The 21,754-nt window shown below is 42.4% G+C and overlaps 1 protein-coding gene across 1 annotated transcript in view; it reads right to left on the bottom strand.

Annotated features, from left to right (window-relative positions):
- Positions 1 to 286: 286 nt before the first annotated feature.
- The window catches only part of ZNF827 (zinc finger protein 827), an 89,370-nt gene continuing 67,902 nt past the window's right edge, over positions 287 to 21,754 (bottom strand). The window contains exons 9-14 of the mRNA XM_086464786.1: positions 10,826 to 10,963; positions 8,976 to 9,147; positions 7,324 to 7,490; positions 4,151 to 4,342; positions 3,889 to 4,066; positions 287 to 1,094 (exon numbers count right to left, since the gene is read on the bottom strand). Of these exons, the coding sequence (XP_086320912.1) occupies positions 287 to 1,094; positions 3,889 to 4,066; positions 4,151 to 4,342; positions 7,324 to 7,490; positions 8,976 to 9,147; positions 10,826 to 10,963 (1,655 nt within the window). The remainder of the gene's footprint in view (positions 1,095 to 3,888; positions 4,067 to 4,150; positions 4,343 to 7,323; positions 7,491 to 8,975; positions 9,148 to 10,825; positions 10,964 to 21,754) is intronic.

Below are 21,754 nucleotides of genomic sequence, written 5' to 3'. Positions count from 1 at the left end.
CTGATTGCCATTAAGGACACTCTTTTTCAGCTTAACAAGACAAAATAGTTTCTTAGATAAGAGTACTGGGAACATGCCTCTGAAGGTAGAAGTATGCAGTAGGTCACCTCTTGAAGATTTAATAAAGCAGCTTTCATGTCAATGCAATAAGTATACACACAGAGCCATTGTCTAAACCTTACTAATGATATAGTACAAGTGTTCGTTACCTCTTCGGTCTACGTTTTGCAGCAATGTATACCTGCTGGGTTTGTTGGGGTATTTTTGGTACAGAATGTAACTGCCCTCAGACAGTTTCTGCCCTTTCTGTTAGTCCAAGGTAGGCAAGGAAGGAGTGTTTAGGTGAAGAGGCACCTCCCGGTGCAGTCTGAGGTCTGGGTGGATGGAATGTGAGATCGTAGTGGTTTTTGGGGAAAAACATTGTTAAAGGAATAAGGTGGGCAAACTCTGAGTTCCAGTATTTATCAAAGCACAGGGAAGTGCCGTTGACGGCCAAAGCTTTCACTGCCAAGTTTGGCTCTGCCCCGCTGCCGTGCGCAGCTGACATAGCCACTGTTTGCAGAGCCTGGGAGGCAGACATAACTGAGAGGGGTGACAGGAGGTTTCTGGAGCTGTTCACTGGTAGGAGTGGACTGGCTTCCTTGGAGGTTGAATACTGGCCCTTCTTCTCCTCTTCGGAGCAGTCCCCGTTCTGGTGCTTCTTCACGTGGCGGCTGAAGACAAAAGGGTGGGTAGTCTTGAACAGGCACTCGTCGCAGCTGAAAGTCTGGCGTGGAGCATGCTTCAGTTTCTTGTGCAAGTTGAGATTGTCTTTGCGTTTGCAGCTGTAGCTGCACTGGTCACAGTGAAAAGGGCGCTCACCGGTGTGGACACGCACGTGTTCGATCAGCTTGTTGGCGGTCTTGGACAGGTAGCCACACTGGTCACACTTGTAATGGTTGCCAAGGCGGTGTTCTCGGATGTGCATCTCCAGCTCCAGCTGATTGGCTTTCACTGTCTGGCAGATCCGACACTTGTACTCCATCTTGTAGTGAGTCTTCAGGTGGCACTCCATCGCTGCGGGGCGGTTAGTGGAGTAGATGCAGAATGGGCACCTGGCAACACAGCAAGGAAAGGCAGGGACAGAGAAAAGAGAAGTCACTCGGCTTGAAGACCGGCATTCCTGGTTTAACCCTGTCACTCAACCCCTCTCTGACCTACTAAAAAGGAGGAAAAGGCACTTCGTTCTCCCTGGGAAGCCTCTCTTGAATACTTGGTTCACCTTGACACATCTCTACCTAGAGGAGGTTTGCCCATTTAATGGCAGCAGAGCTCACACGTTCCTAGGAAAACACTGATTCCCTCTGAAGAAGCATCCCTTTAATCTTCTGGCTTACCTTGGTGGGGAAGATTCTGCAAAGCAGGCCGGGTAGTGCAGAGTGGGTGACTGATTCACAGGTACTTTGTGTAACGACATTCCTAGTGTTTGCACGAAGTCACTTTGGCCATTTTTTCCATTAAGAAGTGGTTTAAAGTGAGTGTTTACAGATGAGTATGAAAGCAGCTGTTTAAGTAAAGATGGAATAAACTTGTAATACCACACGTACAGTAAAAGCTTAGGAAATTCCTTTTATGTGACCTTGAACAATAAGCTGGCTGGGTGTCCTGCTAGAAGCAGCTGAAAGCCAGTCTCTTAGGATGATTTGTAGGGATTCCCAGTTCTGGGAGATGAGCTAGCCATGCTCAAAGAGGGCGTGTGTTTGGCACTGTTTGCCTACAGCCACCTCTGCCACGGCGGGAATTGTTCCTGTGTGGGAACAGGATGTGGGCTCCGCTTAGTCACAGCGGCAAGCGTCCGGACCGGGGTGGACGTGGCAAAGGGCCTCACCCCTGGTTCCTGGACCAGGAAGGGCCGAGGAGGGAAACTTAAAAGCTTGGAAGGAAGCCCGAGCTGAACAAGCCTGGACACCAACAAACTCAAAACTGACCTGCTTTTGCTTTACATAGCTGAGAGGAAGTCGGTGAGGACAGCTACCTGCCAGGGATCTCTGCTGCATTAAACAATGCACGCCCCCTTCCAGATCTAACTGGTGAGCTAAAAGAGCAGGTCTAGATAAAAAGATACAGCAGAGGCACCTGGCTAGTCCCTATGACAGACGTCTTCACCTGCGCTGATGTACGTTCACTGTTCAGCACGTCTGCCAGTTGTGTTCTAGCGTTTCAGATCATTTCTAAGGGCGCTCTTGCCACGTGTGTGGTTTCCCTTGCTACAACAGGTTGCGCATGCAGGTTTAATATTAATCTACCTGCTAATCGAGAGACTTTTGAGCACAGTGAGTAATACAGGAGAACAAATGGCCACTAAAACATCCAGACACTTTTCCTGATGCACATCAAGTACTCTGATCCAGAGAGGGAGCCTGGCATTGAGGCTGCTAATGTGATTAGCTCTATTGCAACAGAGGACTCAGCTGTCTATGCACACATACCTCTCCTGGGCCGGGTGCTCTCTGGATCAGAATCTCAGATTTTGACCTGGAGCTGGAGGAATCATGTTTTTTTTCTCTTCCCCCACAGCAAACAGGAGACACAAAAATACAATTTACTTAGATCTCTTCAGGCTCTTCTGGATGCCTTAAAAAAAAAATAAATCAGAGCTTTTTCTTAGGTGCAGCTTTCAAGGTACCTAATTATTACTTAAGTTGGGCAGGAATAACTTATGTAGACTGAGAAGCCTGTTCTGTCAGGAAGGCCTGAGTCATAGGTCATGGTTTTTCCTTGGTAAATAGAAGAGATTCTGTGCAGCTTAAGCCCAAATTGCGTTAGAAAAGTGGTCTCTACGTCCAAGACACCATCCCAACATTCTGGCACACTACTTGTTTCTCTATCTGGTCATCTTCCCAGATTCAGTCATCACACCTCAAGTGACCACAGATCCCAGTTCATGGAACTACTGAGCTGGAGACCAGACGCAGAACCAGTTTTCAAAAACTGCAGCGCAAACTGACGGAGCTACTCGTGGTAACACTAACTGGGGTGGGCTCGTCACGTGACGGCATCACTACACTGAAAACATCGGTTTGCTTAGCGAGAGCAATGGAAGCAGGGAGTCCGGTGCGAACACTAGCTGGGCTCGGAGTGGTTCCAGCCTCTTTTTCTGCAGCAGCTGGAACAAACAGAGACCAGGGACGTGTGTCTTGCATAACGTCACGTTGCCCGCCCACAGAGAGCAAGCATATGGCCCCAGCAGTCACTCCTTCCCTCAGGGGTCCAACTTTGACATAAGGGCACACTCATTCTCTAGAAACACTGCTCTGAAGGACACTACCTTAGCCAAAGCCAAAGGGCTTTTTTCTTAAAGGAGTGTGTTACTTGTTACACATTAATTTATACAGTGATCATTCTGGGGCAGGCAAACCAAAGCAGAAAGCATCAAAGTTATTAATTCTTGGAGAGGACTGGCTCTGCATTAGACTCTGCAATGGTTATAACCTAGTTTAGTTTCTTTGAGCCAGGTGCAGAACAGAGCCTGTGCTGTGTGCACTCCTTGGCTCCGATGCCTTGAAAAAAGCAACCGTCTTAGTTTGCCAACACCTCTGTGCAGTGGTGCCTCATTCTCCGTAGGACCCATCACATACTGTCCCCTGCTTCACTTGAAAAGGGAAAGGACCATAGTTTGTTACAGCTCTAAGACCAGTGGATGCCACATCTGCTGCTAGGTTACCAATCTGCTATAGTGATGCAAGCCTACACTAAAGGACTAGGCTTGGGTCATCTAAATAGAAGGAAGCCCCAAATCTGGATTATCAGGCATTTAACTAACCCTTTCTAACTGACTTCCTTTTGTCCTACCCTCACAGTATTAGACGTGCTTAACACAGTAAAAGTTTGTGTACTTGCTTTCCTTACTTGAGCCCACCGGTGGGGACAGTGTGGCATTTCTTGTGCTCCAGTAATTGTTCAGGTGTCTTCATGAACTTGTGGCACACATCACACTCAAACATCCGTGTGATCAGGTGGATTTGCAGATGGCGCTCAAACATATTTTTTGTTTTGCAGACAAAGTTACAGAAAACACATTCAAAGCCTGAAAAATAAAACAGGAAAATGTATTCCTTACATTGTGGCCTCGGCTGCACAGAAGGTGGCTGTTTATTTAATGGTGTTTTACCTTTCTCTGACTTCTCTTCAGTGTTCACTGAGGTCTGACTACCAGGCACTACAGAAATGACTAGCAGGTTGTTTGAACCCTTGTTTTTCGGGGTTATATCTGCATCTTCTTTGCTGTTGGCAGAGTCACTCAGTGCTGACAGCGAAGATGAAGATGGACTGTTAGATTCACTGGGTGTCTTCCTCTCTTCAGCTGAAAAACAGGAATACAGAGCAATAACTAATACAGCAGATTAGATGGAATCTCAGTGATGCTGTTTTAAATTTCAGGGAAAATATTTAAAGTTAATTCAAACATGCTTATAGACAAGTCTGAAATTAATTGATCTGTTAAGAAATCACAGTTGCACCTCCATCCTTTTTACTGGCATTTACAACAGGACATCTCTCAGTTTATCGTAGAGTTGAGTCTGTATGTAACAGTAGTGGGAAGGAAGCATGCAACTCTGCCTCCTTACCAGGCTGAAAAAAATCCCAAGAAAACACTTTGATTAGCTCAGAGTTCAAAAACAACAAAGAACTTGTCACTTACATAGAAAGGAAACAGAGCTTCTGTAGGTTTGGGGTGGGGAAACCAAAAGTGCCTACTGGTCCAAGCTAAACTTCCCCCACCTTTCCGTTTATGTTGGTCCAATGGGTAAGTGTGGCAGGGCAAAGGAGAATCATCTCACTCATTGTACCCAGGAGCATCCTCAGTAATGATTGTAAGACATAACAGCGTGGTCTCACAATTTATGTGTTTTTATTAGCACCTCTTATTGAAGGTAATGGATTTTAAAAACCATTATTTAACTGCATCTAAAGCTGAAGCCCACCAGAGTTTCCTTATATGTGTAAAAAATGTAAGAGGTTCAAATCCCAAACCCTATCACACACTAGAAATGAACAAGGGTGAGTTCTCATATGAGAACTGCCGTGAGGCAGTGGGGTACGGATGGGCACATTATTACCTCCCACCTCTGTCTTGGTTTAATCAAAGCTGTATTAAAGAGAGACTTTACTAAAACTTTGTATTCTCTGGGCAATAAAGTCCCCTGATCAAGGCCTCTGCAAACACCAGTACCTATGAGTACTGATGAGCGGCACCTTTAAGATAAAAATGTGGGAATGCACTAATGAAATCTGATGACCCGAGCTGTCAATAGGGAGGAGCTGTCAATGACTGGGATATCATATAGAAAGATTCAGTGACCTTGGGGACCAGAGTAACAGAAACAGAATGAAATTTAATCATACAGAGTACAAGGTTATGACCTGAAAGGCCAGTAACAAGAATTTTTGCTACAAATGAGGAGTGCTTAAGCTGGAAACAGTCAAGGAAAAGAAAAGAAGAATTTGAGCAGAACATGGGATGAATATGAACAATCGATGTGGGGGAGCCTTCAAGAAAGGTAAATATGATCACAGAACGTTACTGTGTGAGCTATTCCCAGTAGCTGCTGCTGTTTCACACTGCCACCACTACTCATTTCATTTCACCATGTACAGCTGTGATTGCATATGTCGAGAGCAGGGGTTCTAACCAGAACATATGCAGTGAGGGATTGGTACAGTGAGAAAACTGTGTTTCATATAAGAAAAGGCTCAATGTACATTTAGAGGGGAGAGGGTTGTTCTCTATAAATACACTAAGGGAATAAATACTGTGGAAGGAAGGAGGAAAGGTGGAGGGAGCAAGAGGTGGACTGCTGTTTCAGATAAAGGACAGTTCTGGCACAAAAACAACGTATGTGTACTCTGATTATCAGAAAGACACGCTGGAAATGTTAAAAAGGTCCCTGTTCTTTAATGCAGGAAAGTCTACATCTGCCTGTCTGTAGAAGTAGTTGGTTTAAAACAATTATACTTGTTTGAAGACATATGCCAACATCCTTACAAACAGGCCTTTTATGACTTGGTAACATCACAGGATAAGAGACTGGAGTCAAGTGACCCAGAAAATCCATTCTATTTTTTACTCTCTGGATTTGCCATATGTGTAAGCATTTGGCTGAATCGCCAGCTGAATGGCTCAGTTTGACAGGGTGAAGGAGGAACGAGGGGTTTTTGTCTTTCTTTAAAAGACAAGCAGCAGCTCCAACCTTTTAGCCATGATAGGAAGATACAGTAGAGTACAGCTCAGTGTTGAGCTCCGATGCAAGCTTTCCATGTGGCCATGGGCGGCGTTTCGCATTTGCCTTGACTTCCTATATATGAAGTGGAGCTAGATGCAAACACCTCACAGAGCAGTGAGTAGTGCCGAGAGCTATGCTGGCATAAAATCCCTTGAGAGCTTTCCAGTAGTTTGTATTTCTGTAGTTACATTTAACTTATATAGCTGTAAGCACAAACAGCTGCATCCTTTTCTCCCTTCCCCTTCTCCACCCCTCCCTGTCTTCCCCATTTCATTCCTGGTAGGACAGGAAAAGCAATTTAGCAATGGAAAAATTGTGCTGGATGGAATTCAGTTTCGCCAACACAACAGTTTGTGGCAGCAGAATGCTTCTTCCTGGTGTTCTAAGAGAAATTAATTAAAAGGATTCTAATTTTCTTCTCCTTACATTATGCCAGACTTCATTAGTTGGACTAAGCATATGGAGCTTGTTTGGAAACTGATATTGCTCTTATCTTGGGCTATTAAGTGAACAGGACCAGGGAGAGAACACGTGACTTGTTCTGTTATTTAGAATAAAGTTACATTTATGGTACTGCTGAATCACAGTGTCAACTAGACATTGGTGTGAAATCCCAAACTGATAAGACTACGGAGGCAAACACACTGAAGAGCAAAGCTCAGCGCATTGTGCATTTCAAACCTACAGCCAGGTGTGCACAATTAGCACTCAAAGTCACCTTATCATCCCTGAAGTCAAGCCGGGATTTTGACAAAATAGTAAACCAGTCAGAAAAACAAACGAAGTATGCTGACTTCAACAGGGGAGGGAATTTGGGGATAAGGGGAACAGGAAGAAGGAGGGCTAAGTAGTCCTTCATTTATTTTCTCTAAGCTTGAAAATTGATCTGCACTACCAGATTATTTGCCTGGCTGGAGTCCAATTCACTTCAACTTTGAGAGATCAGGCCTTAATTAGCAAGCGTTTCAGTGAAAGCAGAGTGCTAATGGGAAGTGTGAAGGTTGCACCTAAAAAGCAAGGAAGAGAGAGATCACTGCAGCTGGGAGAGAGGGATCATCACCTGTGTGCCGGCTGTTGACGTGAGCCTTCATATCTGCCTCTTCCATAGTGACAAAGTCGCACGCTGTGCAGCAAATGGAGAACATCCACTGCTCTTTATCCACATGGAGGGACATATGACTGACAAACTGGACATTCATCTCCGTCTCAAACCCACACACATGACAGCTGCAGGCAGAAAGGGATTCAAGAGTAAGAAACATTAAAAAACAAACCACAAAGAAAAGCATATTGCCTTTCCCTGAATTTGCAAGGAAAAACTCACTGCACGGATTTCTTCTCTTCCTCACTGTTGAATGTTCACTGCAAAATTCTTTCGTCTGATGAACCGCCTTTGAACTGATGGCCATGCCAACGTGATTAAGGGCAGGCACAATGCAACAATCCTGTACATGCTATAGTGACGCTAAATAATCATAAAGTTAATTAAAAACTACAGATTCCAGATGCTGCGCATCACCTAGCCGATTCCTTTGGGCAATAAAAGGCATTGCAGCTTTGCCAAGATGTTTAGTACGGCTGATACACTGACAAACGGAGAGCTTGCTGCACACTCCAGGAGTTATTTTCAAGCCCTGGAATGGTTCCCATGCCAAACTGGGATCTTGTGCAAAACTGCCTGGCAGTTTCAGTGTAAGCAAGTAAAAATGGGTTCAAACATTTCTTATGCTTGACTGGAAAACAGCAGTCATCAGCTATGCAAATAATTAGCAGGGATACAGATTTCACAGCCAGTGCATAAACAGGGTGATATTGAGAGGCAATGGAAAGGACCCTTTAATTTAACTTTCTTTGCAGAGTCCTCCTTTTGCTTTGATTAGGCCATTAACATTTAAAACAAACCAAAAACATTTTAAAAGGTGTATACTCTAGGGCACTATTCTGCTTTCCCGGGGGATGGACTAGATAATCTAATCCAGCAGGTCTCATTTATTTCTTACTTCTATGATTTTGTAATTAAATCTGCTCTTGGCACTTTGACTAAAAGTAAGAGTGATTTGGTAATCTGCTTGGCCACTAGAGTGCATATCACAGTTTGCAGAGTGCACAACAGCGCGTACAACAAGGGGAATGTCCAAATATCCATTTTATCTTAGCAATTCCTTTTAATTTTTCAGGCAAATTCTCCTGAAGGTTTTCTTTCTTTCATCATGTTAGTCGCTGAATGTATATACCTCTGGCAAATGGAGAAAATCTCTACATCGATACAACAGTTCTTGTTACGCTTCACTATTCGATTTCATAGATTTGGCTGAAAACAACCGAGCTGTCAGAGGCAACTCGAAGCACGGGGGTTTAGATTTGCCATGAATCTGCATACACAATGGGATGTTTCCAAACACAAAACTTAAACGAACACTGCATAAAAAGTTAAAGAGGCTTCTAAGAGCCCATCTGCCTCACAAAGCTGTTTAAAAAAAACCAACCCCACACCAAACCCCAGAGTCTTTCCTAATGGCTAGCCAAGTCAAACAGCATGAGGCAGCCAGCTGGGTTTTGCTGCTTAGTCTAAATCAGATATGGGCAAGACAAATACTTTCGTCGTAGCTCCACCCTGCAGCACCAGAAGGGTGGCCCTCTAACACGTTCGAGCAGGCAGATAAGACATTCTGATTCCAGCGTCTGGTGCACAGCCCTTGTCTGGGTCCTCACCTGTAGTAGTAAGGGTGCTTCCTTCCATCGCTGCCTTCAGAAGTGACAGCGCTGACAATGTCCTCAGTGTCTGTACTCACCAGCTTCACAGAATGGACGGTCAGGTGCTGGTTCAGATTAGCACGGCACTTAGCAGCGTAGGGGCACAAGTGGCATTTGTATTTTCTCTCTTCTGAAAAAGAAACAGAAACCCTTAAATGTATACTTCCTTGTGAAGCAAGCTATTTTTAAGGCTGCCAGTAACCAAGTATGCATTCCTTTGGGTTTCTCCAAGCAGCTTTCAGAATGAGGTACTTTGGAAGCTCAACATTTTGGAAACTTATAGGAATTCACAGCAATTAGTCAGAAAAAAAACTAATTTGGAGATAATTTAGGGACAGGTTTTTTTAAACGTGCACTACCATTTGTAGTCAGATAAGATTAAACTTTATAAACTGGAAAACTGGGGCAACTGCTGCTCTGAGAGCTGCAGCAGAACCAGGAGAGAAACAGGTCAATAATCTATGACTACTTCCTTTACCTAGCCTCTTTTATTTGATTTTTGGGTCCAGTTATTCTTGAGGTTGCCCATGTGATCCCTTGCACAGAGTTGATGGTTGATGATTTTGTATTAAAATCTGAGGGTGGGGAGAAAAGGGAATGCTGTATCGTTAGGCCAGTTCAGAACACAAACTAATGAAAAAAAATGACTCAAAGAACAGTTGAAAAAACTAAACAAATTCATCATGAGTTTCTGATATTTTGCAACTTAAAACATTTAAAATAAGAATGTTTTTATTTTAAATTAAACATTTCTAAATCCTGGCAGCACATTTTTCATTGGTGCCAAGCTTTATTTTGCAAAGAGTTTATTAAAATAACCAAACATTACATCAGCTTTTACAACCTTTCCCTTTGAGGACCTGCTGCTCTAAATTTGAAATATAATGCTACAAGTGTTAGGGGCAAGACATTCAATAGAGCAGCTTAGGACTATAAAAACCCCACAACACCACAGAACACAGCACTTGAATCTTTTCAGCATGCCTCTACTACATATGTACGACATACACTGGCATTATACCAACAATATTTTTCAGCACTGCATCAGAAATTCTTGCTTTCAAGTCTTATTTTGTGCAGTGCACCTCAGCAGGCTGACAAGGTGCATCTTCCATCTAAAAACTCTGTTAGTGTCAGTTGATTTGAAGCTGATTCACTTTAAGAAAGTTGGTATGGGGTAGAACAGCCCCTGTTCCTCTCAGAACTGGATGATGAGCGCAAAGATGAATGCCAGATACTAAATTCTTTCAGTTCCACCAGATCTGAAACACCAAGGCCAAATCTTTTGTTGCTCAGTGACATTTAAAAAGCTCATCAGGTGAATGTAAGAAAGCCTATGCCTTCTCTTCAGAACTCCATTAACAATTAACCAGTTTGTATCTACAGGCTGGTCTACTAGAACCTGGACAAACTTGAATCTACACATTTTGTAAAGATAAACTACAAGTGAGCTGTAAAGAAAATGTTAGTTAACTCCCTGAACACCACTCTGACATCTGTCCTGTTTCTTCACCTGGCTCTGCTCTAAGTGCTAGGAGCTGAGGATGGCTCACACACTCTTCTACTTACCTTCTTCCCCCTCCACTTAAAAGACTCATAGAATCACAGAATGGTTTGGGTTTTTAGGGACCTTAAAGATCATCTAGTTCCAACCCCATGGCCATGGACAGGGTCACCTTCCACTAGACCAGGTTGCTCAAGACTCCATCCAACCTGGCCTTGAACACTGCCAGGGATGGAGCATCAACCATGATGAACACACAGGTTTCCTCAGTGCTCTAACAACCAAACACAAAGCATCGGCTTACCTGTGTGCAGTGAGAGATGCCGGGACAGAGTCTGCTGTCGACCAAACACTTTTCCACACACGTCACAGGGAAAGAGCTGGTCGTTAAATTTCCAAGATGGCAGTCCATTTCCCGCCTCCAGCCCCAGCTTTTCTGTTTCTATGCCAAAAAACACATAAACAGAAAGTTGCATTTTAAGAACGCTGAAGACTTGCAGATTTCATTCAGTGGAGTCCTGTAGGTGTCATATAAAATGCACCACCTCACCTGCATGCTGTGTGATCTGGCACGTGAGTCCATGTAAAAAGGAAACTCCCAATGGCGGAAAGGAAATTAATCTTTCATACAGCATCTTTCATATGTACTCTAAAGCAGAACATTTGGTCAGAGTGTTCTAGACCTAGACATAGTCAAAGAGTTAAACCAGATTATGGAAAGAGAGAAAGTCAAGAGTGAGCGTGGCAAAGCATTAACCTCTAATTCTGTTTCTGTAGAGAGACCACTCCTTTGGCTTTTTCAAATTGCCTACCTTTGCCTGGTGCATGAAGAAAGCCTGGTCTGAGATGGTGGCCAGTTTTACACTGGATTATTATTCATGGCTGAAGGAAGATTTCCAAACCTTTTTTTTCCCTACTGACGCAGGAATTTTTGCTACATGAGCAGTCTCGCATTGAAGGAGAACAGAAGATTGCTCAGACAAACATTAAACCAAGAGGACACAGCATGCCAGTGAGTGGGTGGCATCCGGGATAAGCTCTACTGAGCACCTGCTGTCCTCAGGCATCAAACTCTCCAGCAGCTTAGAGGGCTGTGTATTGAAAAACTGAGACCCAGAGCAAGCCATTATCTTTAAAGAAGTGTTTTTAATTGTTTCAGGAACAGAGAGAGCCCGCCATACAAAAAAGAAACTCTACACAGCATAAAACACAGACACGAAGGCACCCTGTAAGGAAGTAGAGAGACAAGGACTGGTAATGAGGAAGAGAAAAAAAGCTACACAGTGCTTCAAGAAGTTAAAAGTGTGGCCAGTTTTGATCTGGACAGAAGGGAGCGGAGAGCTGATGGAGACTGGGGATAGCAGCAATACTACTTAGCTCAATAAAAGAAACAGTATCAGCAAGCCTTGTGTAAAGAAATATTCTCTGCAAGGTCCTGTTGCCCAAGGAGACGGGACCACTGTTGTAAGAGGTGCACAAAACTGCAAGGGTACTCAGCAGCTTTCCAAATACAACAGCCAGTGGTGAGGGCACTTGTTTTAAGACTTACTTCTAGTAAAAGACCTCCTGTTTCCACAGGAATGAAAGATGCAACATGCAGAGCACCTTTCTCTAAACTGACCCCGCCTGTGGGACTGCTGCCCAGAACTAGCTCCACCAGTGTGTGTGGGCATGCCGTGATGGAGGAAAATCATTTGGCTGGGATTTTCAGGAGAGAGAAGCTGAGGACAAGAGTACAAAAACATCTTATTGAGTGTAAGTTACTATTGTAGAGGCTGGCACAAACCAGCAAAATCTCCATCCGATGAAGCCCTGAGGAATAAACTCCACCCTTGTACAGGCAACCCCTCGCTGACAGAGTCACCTGCTGCTGCAAATTTGACTGCCACATCTGAAAGGGTCTGTCCTTCACAGATAGGTGTCCAGACGGCTCCACTGTGGTTTAGGCAAAGAGCTGTCAAATGCTGCAGTCAATTTAAGCAGTAATAAAAACAATGCCTCATTTGGGGCAGAGATTCCACACAGCAATCTCAGCAAGTTTAGGGATGGTCATACTCACCAGCCCTTTTGCAGATGCTGTTACTTTCTCCTGTGACACTGTAATATGTACAATATTCAGCACACCAGAGGAATTATGAGGTGCCCCTAAGTGCTACCACCCAACAACACATTTTTCTTTAAAGAATTTCTAGTTAGAGAACAAGTTTGGCTTATGCAAAATAGTGATTTTGTGAAATTAAAAAGGAAGACACCCCCCCATCCCCAAGGGCTCTAAATGACCCATAACCTCCAAGAACTTCAATAAAGAATGGTTCTTTTTGTTACTATCCTTGAGTTCAAAACAATGGAAAAATCTGACTCTGTACCAGAGCTACAGATATTTTAGCAGAGCTTTTTGAGTATGTAATCAAAAGAGGGATATGGTAATAATTATAAGAGAAGGTCACAAGGGTGTAGGTTGCTTCAATATGGTCACAACAAAAATGAATTAATTGGGACACACCAAACAAGCAGGCTCAATTAAGTAAATAAGTCTCTTAACAATTCACTTCAGCATTAGTCATCAGCCCTCTTTTATCTCTTAAGAAGAAGAAATATACTATGTTCTTCCCTATGGTGGATTTATAGCTATCAGTTCTGGGCCACTCATGGGAAGCCGGAAAAATATCAGCTTTCTGATTATCTTGAGCTGGTGAAAGCTAGTCCCTTGCAAAGCAGCTGCGTATTTTTCATTGATGCAAAAAAGGATACTGTAGGTGTTTTGAAAGTACTTCTATTTACTTTAAGATTTGTTCCTGGAGTCCTGACTACAGTGTTTCTTTCTTCTCTTTCAACTGAATCTTCTCTCTGTAGCAAAGTGCTTTTTCTATTCAGCAAGCTTCTTAACTTGTTCATGGCAAACCAGAGTTGGTCTCTGGTGCAACAGGAGCCTCAGCACTTCGTGGAAGATTTCTCAGCTTGAAGGGAAACCACCTACTTCCACCCACCCTACCCTGTGAGCAGCTTTCTCTGCAGCCTGGAAACTGGAGCTGTGTCCATACAGGGTCCAGAAATCGTCCCAGAATGTACCCAGCAACTGACCTCACCAGTGACCTGAGGAATCAGGTGAGTCAACATCCACATTCAGTCCTTTGGCTCTGTCTCTAATTAATGCTGGGGAATGGTGTTCTCTGCGGAGTGAGTACAAGTCCAGTGACTCTGAGACCATCATACTGGTTTGCGCGCAGTGTTCTCTGTGTGTCCCAAAGCACTCTACCAAGACAGTCAGCATCGGTATCCTTTAAGAATACCTTACACAGTGGCCAGGAAGAACATGGACTGAGACCAACTAATGTTAAATAATAAACCACCATTGTGAGAAACATCCCACAGAAATCCATCTTTCACCATGACATCCCTATACTAAAATGAAGAAAAAAAGAAAAAAAAAATTACTTGATGTAAGATTTCTGCTTTAAACGGATAGTCCACAGCAAATTCCCAAACTTCTATGTTCGAAAAGCATACATGACAAAATAATATTGAAATTATTTAAGTAATAGACTGCATTTCTGTATGGATTTTGGAGTTTGAAACAAAATATTCTTAGTAAAATAGAAGGCCTCCAAGTTCTCCAGTATATCATTAAAAAGTGGTAGAAAAATTAAGACTCGGTATATTAGAGGCTAGTAATAAAATTGTTTTGAAATCACTTTGCATATAAGTCTTACTAGCTAAAATTTTTATGTAATGGTAAAACTTAATTCTCAATTTAATTTAGTGAAATACATCTTTGTGGACACCTTTCCTGCCCTTCTGCGTCACCTGGTATCATTTCCTTACTAACCCCAAGTCAACTTCCCAATGACTAGCTGCGTAAAGCTGATCATCCAAGATGGGGTTAGAAACTGCCGGGACTGTCACCATCTGTATTTCCCCTCAGGTGAGGATAAGGTGGACAACAACTGCAGAAATACTGGTCTGTCCCTCCTCTTGCCCCTCCAGGTAGATTAACTTCTGGCAAACAAAGCCCAGCACCTTGAGAGAGTTACTATTTACCCCTTTCCTAAGCTGTTGGGCATAATTCTGAACATGTATGTATTTTCAGTTTTCACATTTAGGGATTAATTTTTTTTCTCTTATCCTCAAACTGGTAATATCAATATGGAGAGTGCATTAACCACCCCTTCTGGAAAGCCTTTAGCCTGACTTTTATCAAGAAATGCTGAAAGATGATACCATATCTGGTCGAAGCTGTAACTGAAGAAGAGAACAAAGTGTGACCTGAATACGTAAGTAACTGTCTAAAGTCAACAAATCAGCCCTGTGACTGCTAGTAGCTGTCACACACAAAAAGTTCCCCAGGGACTGGCTTTGGACTCTGATATGTGGTACTTTGATTACTTATTTTCTTTTACTTAGCTTATGTATATTTCAATTACTGCTTCACAGTGTTTTATACTGCATTATGTTTTAATCTGTTGTTCAATGCCATGCCTGTCTTTATACTAATAACTGAAAAAATGAAACCACTATTTAACTGAAAAAGACAAAGCTAAGAAACAAACAAAAAGTATGCTGAAGTGTCACTCCAAGATGATAAATTCATATTTATAACCTTTGCTGGTTACTGTCTGTTCTCACGTCCTATAACTCAAACAGCTGCTTCTCTGTTTCATCTTCACACCTCCATAGACCTCGGAAGCAAGAAAATCCACAGGGGCAGATCCTTATGGTCACATGGAATCCTACAGATATAAATTAAATGGATTGTCCTTTGCAATAAGTATTCCTTAAAGAGGTGGAAGTGAGAGGTGCTGATGAGTCTTAACAAGGAAGGTCAAAATTTATTATCTCTCCATTCTTCTGGAAGTGTATGTCATATTTATACTTTGGCTTGTTCAGACAGTTTGACACCACACAGATGGTCAAGAAGAAATCAGGCAAGTAATTTTGAAAAAGAAACGAACAGAAATCCTGTGAAGGGAGAAAAGAGAGAGTGGTGGTTAGATGTTTTCAGTTAATCCTGCTTGCAAGCCAAATGTGACGGAGAAAACAAGTCAGATGTCTAGAGGATCTGGTGACAGAATAGCCACCCAGGGTGAGGCTGAGAGCTAAGAGGGAGAGATGGCCAAACTCCGAACAGGAGGTGAATTGAGAAAAGGTAGATGATAGCTGATACAGAATAAGAGGAAAGGAAGTGTGCAATACTTCCCTCCTCATACTCCAGGGCATAAAACTCGATGTGAAGAATACGGGATGCAGAAGGAAGCTCCCATGAGAGAACGGATCTAAAAAATTCCACCAAACCAGAAAATTAATGAACTGACCTAGAAACAGTGCTGGACAAGGTGACAAGGTTTCTAGGAGCTTGTGGCAAGAGGATAAACACTACCAGTAGTGCAGGTGTCCCGCAGCAAGGCACCTTGCTTTGCTCTGAAAGACTTAGGACGTTCAACAGTCATCAATTAACTTTTGGTTACTACCACCCTGAACTGGATTGCTGCTAGCCTGTCCTTTGCGATCTTTCGAGTACCCCAGGTTTACTCAAGAGGTAAATATACTGTATGCAGCTCTATGTGAATGTCACAAAAGCCTGTTCCATTTGTAAGGTCATTTCTATTTTCTTATGTCTAAAAGAGAAAAAGTCCAAGGAATTACTTACTCAGAAACAAGGTATTCAGGTCAGGCAGTCATGCAAACACTGCTTTAAAAACATTTGGTCAAAGACATTTTCTTTCCTTCTTCTGTCTGCATTCGTCTACGCTACTATAACGTCTTCCTACTTTCTGCAGTGTCCCCATCATCAAAGATGCATTTTATTGCTTTGGAGCCTTCCACTTACATGTTCATCTATCACCTCTGGCAAGCACACTGTATTTAAAAATTGAGAACTCCTTTTGCGAAATATGTAATTAAGGCTCTGCTGCAAGCTTGTTTGCTGAAAGCCTGTGAAAGGCTCGCAAGCTCAAAAATATATTGACTCTATGAAATTGCAGCACTCCAAATACTATATATCTTACTCCCTTCCCAACTTACTTTCACAAAGGTTTTATTTGTAGCACCAGAATTCTTATTTCTAGTAAGTCAGTTAAAATAAACAGTGGAATCCTTCTAGACACTGTAGCTCCCAAGTCAGATACGTCTTGAGACTTATCTAAGGTATCTGTGATCCTGAGTGGTCCTGTGGTCTTCATTTGTCACCGCCAGCATCACAGCAACCTGTCAGGTCTTATTTTAGGGTATATCTTTTGCTGTGAGCAGACCCATCCACTATTAGCCAGTGACAAGCAACTGCTTTTTTGGCATAAAATTTTTCTATATTCACCACAAAAATTAAAAGAAGAAAACTTGTTGTTGTTGTTTTAATTGCAAGCGGGTTTGCCTGACCCCTTTGTGGCGGGTTTTTTGATGCCTTTTTGTAGCTATTAAAAGCAGTCAGTGCTGTCCCCTCTAATACCAATTCAGGGGCATCTGTTCAGACAAACCCAAGTCCCCTTGTGTGCGTTGTGGGCTGGCCAGAGGTGAGTCTGCACCAGCTTGGCAACCATCCAGCGCTGGCAGCAGAGTCCTGGGCCCCAGCTGGCAGGTTCGAAGCCTGAACAAAGGAAGGGTCTGTGCAGCCACACTCTCAGTCACAATGTGCATCAGGTATGAGAATTTATTCAGGGGGATTCGGTAATACTCTAATAATGAAAAATAAAAATTAACACAAAGTTATTGTTCAAATAAAAGAACCCTAGTTCCACTTGTGAGGGGGATGTATACTTTTTGTTTCATAAGTCCCGAAAAACTGCACATAATCAGAGAGTTCTGAATGAGAGAACAACTGCACAGAGGAAGCAGAGAAAGTCTCCTTGGTAAATAAAAAAATTTACCAACTACTGCTCTTATTTTTTTCTCAAATGCTTTTGCAAATATCTAACATTACTATGGAGTATGGTAAAAGGCAGTAATATCATGATAATTTCAAATCCTTGATATGGAAGAAAATAGAATCCAAGTGATTTTACGTGTCAGTAGCATCATGCTTAAGCTGAGCTTTCTAAAAACATCAACCATGAAAGTTGGAAATATTTCCATAAAGAGCTTGCATGACCCACAAAAAGAAACGTTAATATTGTGCACAGAAGTATTCCGAATGAGCAATGATAGGCAACAACACTTGAAAAGGTCATTGAGAAGTGATAAAGATGTCGGGGTTTGTGAAAACAATAAAAACAAATAAAAGATCACACAGAATCACAGAACGTTAGGGGTTGGAAGGGACCTTGAAAGACCATCTAGTCCAACCCCCCTGCCAGAGCAGGGCCACCTAGAGCAGGTCACACTTTAAAGATGCCTCCATAGAGGAATGTGGGAAAACAGTGAGGCCCACTTCACTGCTAAGTCTGAGTCTGTTGCTGAAAAGTGGACAGTCAGAAGCGGGGTGAGAAAAACAAAGCCCGAGTCAGGGCAAAGGCAAGGTAGGGACATGCTGAGTTCAAGACACAAGGCCACTCCCCACCTTCTACCCTTGCATCAAAACCAACACCTATTTTAACTTCACTTGTACAACAGAAGACTTCTGATTGAACAGTGGGACTTATGTAACCTTCATCTGCATGATAAAGCTTTGAGATTTGCTTTTATTGTATTAAGCTCAAAACCTAAGAAACAACCAAGAAGAGAGAAAAATCCCCAGTTCAAAACCTACATCAGTCTATGTGAATTCTGTGCAAGGTGGCTGGAGTTGCAGATTTTTAAGAAACCCTAAAGTTGGAATAAAAAGACCTAAGAACCCTAAAGCAGTCATTTCCTGAAAATTATTTCTACAACACTTAAAATGTGTTATGACATCAAGTTCAGAATAATACTGGACAACACCCTCTATTCCCCCCAACCTGTATTATGCACTGTAGTGCTTTAGCATAAAGCATAAACAGGATTGTCTTGGTAGTAACTTCATTCCTTACACGATAAGAAAGAATAGAACAATGTAAAATTCCTGATACAGGCAAAGTAAGACCCTGAGCTGTGAAGTTATTGGCCAAAAAGAAGCAGTCATGGAAAAGTCCCTGTAGCTCACTGCATGGGCTCCAGGAGTTCCTCAATCGTTCACAGTTATCACAGTGAAGAAGGTCAGTTTGTTTTCATGACTATAGATGAAGTAATGCAGTATGGCCCAGATGGAAACTGGTTTATTTTTTTTCTCCGAGGGAGTTGAGACATTCCAAGAAAAGGACAGGAAGCACCAAGAAATCTGCTCCCCCAAAAGTGTTTTTAAAAGCTTACCTGATCTTTGTTGGCCAAGAGAACAACCAGTCTTTTCAGCAGCAAAGAGCTCCGTTGTCATAACTTTACTTTTTTTGCTTGTTTAGAAATAATAGCTATTCTAAATAAAAGTTAAATTCTGCATCTATTGTCAGAGAAAAACCTGGCAATGTGCTCTGTTATCTTTGCACAATATATTGTATTTCAACATAATGCTAGAATATCCTCCTGAAAATATCTTCGTAACTGCAAGATGTGCTATAAGGAATTTACATAAGCTCTCTCTGATTCGCTCCCAAGCAGGTGGCCCTCATATTTAGCTCAACCATTTACACTGCTTATAACATTTATTTTGGGTGCCACAATACTGAGTTCATATGAACTTACGAAAATACTATTTGCTCCCATTGTTATTTTTAAACCACAGTTAATTAATTTCCATAATGCCAACAGGTTTCTACCCTTTTAGTTTCTTTCCTACAGTTCTGCTTAAGACACACTTCCTAAGAAACCCTTTTAAAAAATCACTCAGAGACATTTGTGCACATTTAGGACCATTACGGTGCATGGACAAATTTTCTTTTTTTTTTTCTTTTGTTTTTGTCACTGTGACAATTTCTACTTGCAAGCCCACCTGAAGTAGGGGCTTTTCTTTCATAGAAGGTAGTAACACATCTAGGGCACATTGCAGAGGCTAACACCAGTGCTCCCCATCCAAAATTCAGATACAAATAAAGACAAATTGGTCTTTAGGCTACATTTTTCTTTTCAGCCTTCTGCCTCCTTTTTAGTGAAGCAAAAGCTGCTGTACTGCAGAAACCGTAAGCTTGTGACCACAAATCTCAGTGGGGGAATGCAAAATAAAGCCCCAATTGCCTACTGATCCCTCTTCCTCAGCTGACTGAATGAACACAGAAGTGTCAAAACTAGATGAAAGTAACTGAGAACGTTTGGCCAGATCCACATTTCCATGTTTCAGCAAGCTGCCAGGGAAGGGCACCACCCTTCACAGTACCTGTTGCTGCATTGCTGCAGTAAAAGAAAACATTCCTACTGCTTTTATTGCAGATTCCCCATGTGATAAGCAGTGAATCTGCAGTTTCATTGAAGCCCTTAACTCTTGTAAGAGATTTACCTCTCTCCTTGCTTGCTGTCTTATCACAAGCACATGCATCTATCTGGAAACCATCCTCTCCTTCCTTCTAGACTACTCTCCCATCTGACTTCTGCTTGGGTTGCATTTGGAGGGCACTAGTCAGCACCATGACTGCCCCAAACTCAACTAAACCACCCAGCAACCGGTAGGGCAAATTTGTACCCTGACTGAAATCATGCTGTAGAAGAAAAAAAACCCTTCTCCTCAGCTTTGCTTAGATTATTTTTAAACAATGGTCTTTATATATATATCTATATCTATCTATCTATCTATCTATCTATCTATATCTATATATCTGTCCAAATAGCCTGATGAATTTTGCATTTAATTTACTCTTCGTCAGGCAAATATTATAGAAGACAATCTTGTACAAGACAGGATAGGCGAGGACTGGAGAGTCCCAAGGTAACTCTAAAAAAGACATGTCAGGAATAATGTGCTCCAATTCCTTTTGCAGAGTGAGAAAAGTAATTTTAAAACCTGTATTTCTTATATTTGAGCTTATATTTGGAAAAGTTTCATATTCAGGAAACAGTCTGACTCAATGCTGATGTTCACTTTTACAAAGATCCCGGTATTAAGAAAGACAAAAGAGGATATGAAACTATAGATGGCTTTGGATAAGATGCCGAGTCTGAAACACAGCATGCTGAGTATTTATAAACCAAAAGCATCAGCTATCGAGTCTCTTTCAAGAGGTTCTTTAATCACCATTATAGCTTTGCTACTGAATTTATATCACAGAATTAGAGCTGGAAGGGACCTCAGAAGGCCATCTTGTCTCTTCCTCACCCAGAGGCACACCAGCCACACACTGAACATACCCATCAGTCATGACAGGTGCCTAACTTATTTTTTTAAAAATTCTCCCGTGACAGAGGTTCCACAGCCTTCTGTAACAGTTGTGCCAGTGCAAAAACACTCCACTGCTAGAAAGTTTTACTTGATGTTTAACTTAAATCTCCTCTGCTGTCATTTAAGCCTATTTTTCCTTATTCTGCCCACATGAACATAGGCAAGGTTTATTCTTTTTCTCTCAAAGCTCTCATTTCACATATTTGAATACCATTCTCATGTGTTCCTTCTTTTCTTCTCCAAATTAAATAAACACAAATCCTTCAACCTCTATGCACAGCTCATGTTTTCTAAACCTCTGACCACCACTGTCCTCCACAATGTTCTTGGATTACAGAGCCCAAAATTGAATTCAGGGCTCCAGCTGTAGAGCAAAATTGCCACATGTGCCTCACAGACAACATTCCCGACATCTCAGACAGATGTCTGCCCCTTCTGCAATGGAACGATGTCAGCTCTACATACAGTATCTGACGAAGACTAATCCAGATCCCTCCCTTAAGTTGCCACTGCCTGGGCATTCATCCCTCCCTCTTCTTTGTGGCAATCATTCCCCCCGCACATCATTTTGTCCTCACTGAGCTGGCTACCATTTTCCAGACTGTTCTTTCAATTCCTCAAGATAAGACTGAACTCTAATTCTGCCCTCTGAAGTGCTTATGGCACCTCCACGCATGGTGTCACCAGGACATTTAATAAACATGCTTTCTCTTCCATCATCCACGACATTAACAAAAGGACTGATTAATACCTGAGCAAGCACAGATGGTTGCAGAACCGCACGTGGCCCCTGGGGTTTGACAGCTTCACTTAACCGCTTAATTATAGCTGCACCTACTCTTGGCTTCCCTGCTTACTATGAGCATGTTATGGGAGGCAGTGCCAAAAGCCTCACTCAACTCAAGAGGGCAAGTTTCTTTAAGGACCTGGAAGCAACTACTGTTATGCCCCTTTCCATACAGACCTCCACACTGGAAGCCAACAGCTGTT

This window comes from Leptosomus discolor, chromosome 4, assembly GCF_034619465.1.
Source record: "Leptosomus discolor isolate bLepDis1 chromosome 4, bLepDis1.hap2, whole genome shotgun sequence".
Lineage (NCBI taxonomy): Eukaryota > Metazoa > Chordata > Aves > Leptosomiformes > Leptosomidae > Leptosomus > Leptosomus discolor.
Note: the sequence above shows the minus strand (reverse complement) of the source record. Positions and strands in the feature narration are given on the sequence as shown.